Source organism: Monodon monoceros, unplaced genomic scaffold, assembly GCF_005190385.1.
Source record: "Monodon monoceros isolate NGI ecotype Baffin Bay Population unplaced genomic scaffold, NGI_Narwhal_1 Super_Scaffold_1, whole genome shotgun sequence".
NCBI lineage: Eukaryota > Metazoa > Chordata > Mammalia > Artiodactyla > Monodontidae > Monodon > Monodon monoceros.
This window is the reverse complement of record NW_021703765.1, coordinates 47418678-47428781: the sequence shown is the minus strand read 5'-3', so window position 1 is coordinate 47428781 and position 10104 is coordinate 47418678. Positions and strand designations below refer to the sequence as shown.

Below are 10104 nucleotides of genomic sequence, written 5' to 3'. Positions count from 1 at the left end.
AGCCTCTGAGGGAAGAGTGGTTCATGCCCAGGAAACCCATGCAAGAATCTGAGGGTGTGTGTACGGTGTATTTGACGCCAGATAGGGTGAAGCAGAGTGAGCTAGGGGTGGAGGGAGTAGCAGAGGGCTTCTTCTCTCCTCCCCCTGGTTCCTTCACCTCCTTTTTATTTGCTTTACCATCTTCTTCTAATATAGTTTGTTTTCCCTCACTCCCCTACCTTCCCACTGTCACAATTGGTCATGCCAAAGACTTATGGCTCTTTTCAAGGACCTGGCTATTCGTTTTTCTTATCAAGTCTATTTGACCCAGAAGCATGACTCCAGAGTGGAAGTTATGGAAACACCTAGGAGTGGGTATATCACAGATGTATTTCAGGTTCATGGTTTCAGTTTCTGAAACTCCTTTGGAAGGAGCCACAAAGCCACTCCACAAGACAGAGGAACTGAGCGTGACGTTCGTATTAAACCATCCCAAAGAACTCAAGGTGACAGCAGGGTTTCATTAAAACAAAAGGAATAGACTTGAGCCTGTTTTCAATTAACTGCTATTTCAAGCAGCTCCAGAGGTTTTGAACACACCATTCTCTTTTACCTAATTCAGAAAGTTTGTGAAAAACATTATCAATAAATAGACAATGGCATCTGTAATGCAAATGATTGGTGGCATCCCGCTCTTCTTTCCCATCCAGGGGAGGAAATGAGTGTGTATGTGGAAAATGCTCCTGTCGGGAACATTGGAAGCCACAACTCTGGGCCAAAATATAATAAATTTCTCTGTTTTGAAGATACTTTGATTTATCTCAGGTGACCCTGAGATACCACGGGTGCACACACACACACACACACACACACACCCCTTTGAGATGGAAGGCACCATAAGGAAGCTTAGAGAATTACACCCATTATCTTGTAATAACCTATAATGGAGTATAATCTTCGAAATCACTGAATCACTATGGTGTACACCTGAAACTAACACAATACTGTAAATCAACTATACTTCAATTAAAAAAATAATATGCCAGAAATATTTAGAATCCTAAAAGATATATATACACACACACATATGCATACATACACATACAGTTAAAATGTAAAACAAGCAGGCAATTTGAACTACAGGTAAGAACTGACCATACAACTCTTCTCAATGGTGTCTTGTCTCTCATATTTGTATGTAAATCTAGGTACAGGACACTAAGTTCTGCATTTCCTTACACTGGTTCTAAAACAACACCTTTATATCCTCATGTCCTCTTTTTTTTTTTTTTTTTTTTTTAGGTTGTTTCCCTCGCTTGCCTATTGTAAATAGTGCTTCAATGAGTATTGGGTGCATGTATCTTTTCGAATTATAGTTTTGTCTGGATATATGCCCAGGATTGGGATTGCAGGATCATATGGCAACTCTATTTTAAGTTTTTTGAGGAACCTCCATACTGTTTTCCATAGTGGCTGTACCAATTTACATTCCCACCAACAGTGTAAGAGGGTTCTCTTTTCTCCACACCCTCTCCAGTATTTGTTATTTGTAGACTTTTTAATGATGGTCATTCTGACTGGTGTGAGGTAGTACCTCATTGTTGTTTTGATTTGCATTTCTCTAATAATTAGCAATGTTGAGCATCCTTTCATGTACCTGTTGGCCATCTCCATGTCTTCTTTGGAGAAATGTCTATTTAGGTCTTCTGTCCATTTTTGATTGGGTTGTGTTTTTTTGTTATTGAGTTGTATGAGCTGTTTATATATTTTGGAAATTGAGCCCTTGTCAGTCACATCATTTGCAAATATCTTCTCCCAGTCTGTAGGTTGTCTTTTCATTCAGTGTATGGTTTCATTGCTGTACAGCAGCTCATAAGTTTGATTAGGTTCCATTTGTTTATTTTTGCTTTTATTTCTATTGCCTTGGGAGACTGACCTAAGAAAAATGATTGGTATGATTTATGTCAGAGAATGTTTTGCCTATGTTCTCTTCTAAGAGTTTCATGGTGGCATGTCTTTTTTTTTTTTTACAATAATTATCTTTAAAATATACATTAAAAATTTTTTATTTTATTTATTTATTATACAGCAGGTTCTTATTGGTTATCTATTTTATACATATTCAGTGTATATATGTCAATCCCAATCTCCCAATTCATCCCACCACCAGCACCCCTGCCCTGCTTTCCCACCTTGGTGTCCATACGTTTGTTCTTTACATCTGTGTCTCTATTCCTGCCTTGCAAACCAGTTCATCTGTACCATTTTTCTAGATTCCACATATATGCATTAATATACGATATTTGTTTTTCTCTTTCTGATTTACTTCACTTTGTATGACAGTCTAGGTGCATCCACATGTCTAAAAATGACCCAACTTCATTCCTTTTTATGGCTGAGTAATATTCCATTGTATATATGTACCACATCTTCTTTATCCATTCGTCTGGCGATGGGCATTTAGGTTGCTTCCATGACCTGGCTATTGTAAATAGTGCTGCAATGAACACTGGGGTGCTCATGTCATCTTGTTTTGGGAGAATGAAGGGTTTCCTTCAATCTTTCCTTTCCTTTCTTTTATCTTTACTATTGTTCTTCATGATAGGTTAACTTGGTTCTCATATGGAAAATGGGAATTCCTGCCAAGTGCCTTCATAAAATATGAAGATATCCAACAAAATAAGATTTCAACCGAGCGTCCACTTAATAGATTATTTTCTTAGTGAGTAGACCACCTGTCTGAAATGTCAATACAACTGAAAACCCCTATAAGGCTAAAGGAAAAGGAACCCAGTTCAGTCATTTTCCACAATGAAGCAGTTTCTGTGCTGAGTTGAATCACTCAGGTATTTGTTCATTTGGTGAAGGGTAGCAGTTAAAGTCAGGGTTATGAAATCACATTGCTTGGTTTCAAATCCAATTTTTCCCTTACTTGGGCTAATAATGTCTCCTTTTTGAACTTCAGATTCCTTATCTGCTAACTCAGCATGGTGCCTACCTCACAAAGTTTCTATGAATGTTAAGTGAGATGATATATGTAATATACATAGCACAATGTCTGGCATCTGGTAATTGCACAATACCTATTAGCTGTTATTAATTTCCTTGAGTTAAACGTGCGAGCCATTGGTCAACCCTGGATGTTGTGAAAAATACAAAGATCGACTTCCCACACAGTCCCAGTCCTCAGGAGAAACAAGTTGACATATGACAACGATATAAAGTAGGATATATTTGTACATGAGACGGGGAGAGATGAGTGAAGTGCCAGGAGAGGGCAAGTGACAGAGGGGTCACTTCTACCCAGGAAGTTCCAGGAAAGATGATAAGGAGGATGCCACTTTTTAAACTAAGTGAAGAATTAGAAGGAATTAAATAGACTTCTCCGTAGAAGAGAGGAGGATATTCTAGGAAGAAAGAATGTTGTTGGCAAAGGCAAAGAGATGTGACAATGTGAGATGTGTATGGGGGAAGGGCGGCCCATCCTGTTTGGGTTGGATCATGAACACAAAGATGATGTGTGCTGTACATGGCTGGAAATACATGTTGGGACCTGAACTTAATTTGGAAAGTAATAAGAAGCCATTGAAGGTACAATGTTTGTGACAGCTATTTTAAAAATGGTATTTAAAGAATGTGTATGAGATCAGTCCTGAGTTTGTTGATGAAATACCATGAATTTCTAAATTATAATCAAGCTCTTTTTGGTCAGTTCAGAGAGTTCATTGTGTTGTGTTCCTATGTCTCTTCGTATTCATTGATATGTGCTATTTTTCTTTACCCTCATTTTCACCCTGTACAGGTGTGATCTCCATTCCTTGGTACATCCCTCACAGGCTGTTCAGCTGGAAGTTTGAAGATACCATCTGTGCATTTTGGCTCACTATTGACTATCTTTTGTGCGCAACACCTGTGTATAACATTGTACTCACCAGCTTTGATCAGTGCCAGTCAGTCTCAAACGCTGTAAGTCAAAATATTAATTTATCCTCCTTAGAAGATTATATACTTGTAAATTTTGGGTCCCCAAGCAAAAAAATTTTTTGTTTAATTGGCAAAACTTAGAGAAGCCTGTTACCCTTTTGTTATCTAGCACCAAGTTTTCATTGGTGCTTAATGAACATTTTCTGTGTGATTTGGTTAGGTCACTCCCTTATGTACCACTAAAATGGGAAGGTGTCCACCAAAATCCAAGGCAAGTTGTGAGAAGTGGTAAATCGAGTCCGTAGTAGATTGGATATGCATGAGTCTCACAGTAGGTTCATCTGTTCAACTCCTTAGACAACTTGAGACCTGAATGTTTTCTTCAGGATGGAACTTGGTGGGTGATTAGAAAGACTCCCAGACTTCTGAATGTCACGAGAAAATTAATTTTGAATGACCAAAGGAAAAGACAGTATACAGGGAAGCTATAGGTTATACAGTAGCACTAACCAGAAACTAACCAGTGCCAGTTTAGGACCCATGCCAAGAAAGTTTGAACTTACCCAAGATTTAGAACAGTCTCATCAACTAGTTCATGACAGTTCTTAAGCTAAATTTATCAGCAATAGAATAAAGGAGAGAATAAGGTTGATGTTAATAAGGATGAGGGATGGGAAGAGGCCACAGAAACATGGATGGTGATCTGAAGTCTTTGAGACCTAGATGGGAAACTTCCTTCACTCCTGAGTCCCAGGGATCCAAATGTGTGGGAAACGACTGTGTGACAGGGATTTTGCTAAGGACACAAAACTGAATCTCCAGAGTCTTTCTTTTTGAGGAGCATAACAGTCTAATGTGGAGACAGATCCATAAACAAAGGGACTAAGTGTGGTGCTGGAGGCATTGAGAGGACAGTGACAGTTCTGTCCTGGGAGAGGCGTGCATCTTGGAGGCAGACAGGATCGGGAGGGCGCACTGGACAAGGCAAGGATAAACTGCTGTAACAAAGAGACTCCAAAATGCTGAGACCAAACAAGACAGAAGCTAACTTTTCTCTCATAGAACAGTTCAGGAAGATGGAAAAGCTCTGCTCCAGGAACTCACCCAGGGACCCAGGCTCTGTACCCTCTAGAGCAGGGACCTATGGTGTCTCTTGCAACTGCTCAAATAAAACTTTATTATCCAAACAGGTGGTGGGCCACACTTGCTCCATGGACAGTGGTTTGCTGACCCCCACCCACCCTAAGTCATTAACCTCCTCTGCACGGTCCAAATCATGTTGTTGTCACTCCAGGTTCTAGAAAGGAAGGGCAAAAGGCAGAAGTCCAGGGTAAGGGATTTTCTTTTAACCAAGTAGTGCAGAATCACACAATCATTTCCACTCACCTTTCATTGGTGAAATTTAGTCATGTGGTCTTACCTTACTGCAAGGGAAGCTGGGAAGTGTGGCCTCTAGCTGAGCTGCCATATGGCCAGGAAGAAGTAGAGAATGGATGTGGTGGGACAGCCAGACACTTGACATTGAGTACTTTATTGGTACCAGAGTCCACTGCAGTTTGTTCTGGACGAACTCTGGAGAGAGTACAGATCAGTTTGGATTAGCCATCCAGAAGCCTATAATCTCAGATTTTTCAAACAGATAGTAATCCATTATTGAGTCATGAAATCAGTTCAGTGGGTTATTATGTCACTTTTTCGTAGAATGAAAAAATATGGAAAGAAGTACAATAGAACTTAAGTCAGAGTATAAAATATCAGAGTACCTTGTGCATAATAAAGGTAAGTATTGTTTTATGAATACTTCTGTCTGTATACTTCATTAGGGTATAAAATGTATTTCTTACTTTAGGTCACAATCAAAATGTTTGAAAAGCAGTGCTCTAATTAATGATCTTTCTTTAAATCTTTAATTTGTACTTTAAAATTTTCCTTTCTTTCTGGGTTTTCTTTTTAATCTTCACTGAGTGTTCCTAGTTAGTGTTCACTGGGACATTTCTTCACGGAACATCCAAGCTCTTGAGGCAACCTCAGCTTTGTGTTAGGGTAAAGGATGGCTTGCCCAGTTAGAAAAAGGGTTTAGAAGTTACAGAGAGTTGAGGAGTGATGTCCAGAGAGAAAATAGGCGGGCTTGTTTCTTGGTCTTGCCCTGAGAAATTCCCCTGGCAATGGAGGCTGTAAACTTGGTGAGGGCTAGGTCAGCTGGATCCGGGTCCCTGGTACACAGCACAGAGTCAAGTGTAAAAAGTGCTCCATGCATGAGTGTATGAATGCTCACGGGGGTGCTCAGGCAGCACTCCCACCTGTTGGCTGAGTTCCAACACAGCTCTATGAAGCCAGAAGGAAGCCTTTAAAGACCACAGGAGCTCATAGGAAGTGATCATGCGGAATTGAGCTCTTGCTGTAGCTAAATGTAGAGGAGACAGTGTAATAGGGGAAGGCGGCAGGCTGGGCTTGGGAAATGGAAATCTGACAATAGTTTGGGGAAGGAAGGCTCGATGCACATGGCAGTGCATGACAGGCACTTAGAACGGCTCTGCAATCCCATCTCATTATTAATACCAGCAAGTTCCAGGGGTTGCTCTGCCTCACAAAAGAAACCGGATTGACGGAATGTTTGGATACCTTATTGGGGTGGGGAAGGAAGCAGGGTAAGAGACAACATCCTGAATAATGGACATATTCTGTAGTGGGTGAGAAGTGGGCCACTGATGGATTTCAGGGAGGCACGGGCCTGGATTTAAGCAATGCTTGAACTGTTATCTGTTAAAAATGCTACCCAGAGATGAAGAGATTGGCATCATCTACTCAATTCCCTTGGATGTCCATTATCCCATTTGACCTTATGCATAATAGAAAAAAGATTACTTTCCAGCATATTGCATCATATCATTACAAAGGCTGAACAGAGCAATTAAAAAACTAAATGCAGTTTATGACCATCTGGGTATTGTTACCATCTTCATAATCATTAGATTTAGCGCAAGTATTAAATAGTGGTATGAGAAGCAGAAGGCAAAAAAATGTATTGTACATGGGAGCTTGTGGTCAGCACCATAGGCATTTTAGCTTAGCCTCAGAAATACCAGTAATTTGGAAAAAGCCAAAAAAAGAAAAAGAAAACCCCACTTCTCTGCATTTTTTAAAAATAATTTTTTTTTTTTAAACCAGCCTCCTTTTACCTCTAGCCAATTGGTGAGCCCTTCCCAGCATGTACAATCCATCAAAGAAAGACAGTGCTGGGCATTGTTATACCCCTTTAATAAAAATGAGAAACCACTTTAGAACAAGACTTGAAAACTCACAGAGAAAATAGCACTTGAGAGATGGTGAAAGGGAAGTGTGTTTCAACTTCATGGGTAAATCATTTCCTTTCCCTTGAGTGCAAAAGGCAGAAAAACATGAAATATTTGGGCTGGAAGGAATCTTACTGATCTAAAAGGTGTCCAGACAGGTTGTGTGCTCTAGGTCCCCTTAAGAAAGTCTTAGGTCATACGTTTATCCCTCATACAGGGTGGTTGGCATTTTAGATTTCTTATAGAAGATTTCAGCATCAATCAAAAGTCATGGGTCTTGTGATCCAAGAGCAATCCTCCCTCATAGCATCTCATTTTCCCTTACAGAAGCCTGTCCTTGTGACCAAGTGGACTTAGAACATTCTTCACCCCTATAAAAAGACCGTGGCACTCACCATAGCCATGTCTCTCCAGTGGCTGGCCACCACTGCTTTGGCACCATTTTTGTCGGGTAGATACGTTTGTAGAAAGAAATGATTTGGTTACGCTCAGTAACACTGTAGTATCTCCCCACAGCTGGTTTAAACTTTCTTTTTGTGTGTCATCTTGTGGGAGTAACATAAGAGTTCTTCTCTTTTTGACCCCACCTTGAAGGCTCAGCATAAACTGCAGAGTAGATTCTTCCTAAATACTGGATTTAGAAAAGCCAAAGTCTTTTAAACTTTTCTGTGACTTCAGTGATAAATGCATTTTACACTATGATTCAGTACATACATTTCTCGTTCTCTATGTACATCTATATTCCCAAAGCAAAAGTTTCATCAAACAATACATATCTTTAGGATGTGTGATGCATTCTGACACTGATTATTCCAATTCATTAAAAAAATTGCTGCTCATGATCCAGCTGGCAAGTTAAAAACACCGTGAAAGGGCTTCCCTGGTGGCACAGTGGTTGAGAGTCCGCCTGCCGATGCAGGGGACACGGGTTCGTGCCCCGGTCCGGGAAGATCCCACATGCCGCGGAGCGGCTGGGCCCGTGAGCCATGGCCGCTGAGCTTGCGCGTCCGGAGCCTGTGCTCCGCAACGGGAGAGGCCACGACAGTGAGAGGTCCGCGTACCACAAAAAAAAAAACAACAATAAAACACCGTGAAAACGGGCATTTAGTTTCAGTTAACAGTTCAGGTTAGTGTCTGTGGACTAGGAAGACTGCATTCTTATTTTAGATATTGACCATGACATTTTCTATAGTGTCAGAGGTTTAACCTTGAACTGCTAAGAAAGTCTACATCTTGGCCCAGGGTCCACCGAAATCGAACCCTCTGCCCTGGCCCAGATCATGTTACCCAAATTCAGTGAATATCCCTGCTTTGCACATCCCTGAAACTCCTGAGGGCCAATGGTATGCTTTGTGCAATCAACATATGCTCATTGTATTGAAAATAACTTACTTGGTTTCTTTTAGGTGCCTTACAGAGCTCAACACACTGGGATCTTGAAGATTGTGGTTTGGATGGTGGCTGTCTGGGTAGTGGCCTTCTTAGTGCATGGGCCAATAATTCTAGTTTCAGAAGCCTGGAAGAATGGGAAGGGGGATTGTGAACCTGGATTCCTAACAGAATGGTATATCCTTGCCCTCATGGTACTCTTGGAATTCATGATCCCAGTCTTGTTAATGGCTTATTTCAACATGTATATTTACTGGAGCCTATGGAAGTGTGGTAATCTCAGCAGGTGGCACTCTAGATTCACTTCTGTCTCTTCCAGTAGCTATGGACGCTCATTCAGGAGTGGACTGTTTTCAAGGACATCTTTTTCTAACCCAGAGGAAGCAGCAGCATCCCTTAGTTTGGAGAAACCAAGAAGAAAGAGCAGGCTCTTGTTTTCCTTAACAGCCCAGCCAAATAGTGTAAGTGCTTCCAAAACGGGCTCCCTCTCCCATTCAGATTCCCGAGTTCTTCAACAAAGGGAACATCTTGAACTGCGCAGAGGCAGGAAATTAGCCAAGTCACTGGCCATTCTCTTAGGTGTTTTGGCCACCTGCTGGGCTCCCTACTCTCTGTTCACAATTATTCGTTCAATATCCCCCACAGACCTCAGTCTGTCAGCAACAGCTGTGTATGAGTTCACATTTTGGCTCCAGAGGTTCAATTCCTTTGACAATCCTTTTTTGTATTCGCTGTGTCACAAGCGTTTTAAGAAGGCTTTCTTGAAAATATTTTGTGTGAAAAAGCAGTCCATACCATCACACAATCGGTCAACGTCCTCTTAATCTTTGTGCCTATGTAAATTTCAGTCTTGCTCTCACCTAAATGAATCTGGCTTTCATCTTGCCCTTTCCACTCTACTGAAAAAATCCAGAAAATCATAACACTTGAAAACTTAAAAAAAAATACCTGGAACCTAGAAGTCAGTGGAAAATTATTCCGGTGAATAACAACAGCATAATTAGAAATTGACAGTAATATTTTTGTAAACTCATAATCACAAAAGCACTATATTTTTCTTAGTCATCACCTCTTCTTTGTCTTTTAGATCTTAAATAACGTTAATTGTGAAATTCAAGAATTTTGGTTTTCTATGTTCAGTGTTTGCTACAGTCTTAAGTGAATTTCCCTTTTTTATTTTACAGTGATGAAAACTCGTCACGTTTTAAGATCATTCCCTAAAGTATACAGTAGAAAAAAAGAGCTCTTGTGCCCTCTTTGCTGGGGGTGGGTAACTGTTATGGTCACTGAGCAGGCGAATTAGGGTTTGAGTTGGCAGGACAGGGGTTGAGGGTGCCAGATAGAAGAGCAGAGGGCATGTGTACTTCCAGACTCCATATTCCTGATCCTAGAAAAGAAGGAACTGTGAGACGAGAGAGGAAAAAGGAGGTCACTGCAGCTCTCAAAGGTCCTCAATGAAGTTATCTTGGAGGCCCCGGCAATCAGAAGATGTCAGGGTGAGGGACAGGCAATAGGTTGA

At 40.8% G+C, this 10104-nt stretch overlaps 1 protein-coding gene across 1 annotated transcript; it reads left to right on the top strand.

The window, feature by feature from the left end:
* The first annotated feature begins 3741 nt into the window (after window positions 1-3741).
* On the top strand, window positions 3742-9409 carry HRH4 (histamine receptor H4). Its single transcript, XM_029217519.1, has 2 exons — window positions 3742-3945; window positions 8603-9409. Exons 1-2 carry the CDS (start codon window positions 3742-3744, stop codon window positions 9407-9409), a joined length of 1011 nt encoding a protein of 336 aa, XP_029073352.1.
* Window positions 9410-10104: the final 695 nt, after the last annotated feature.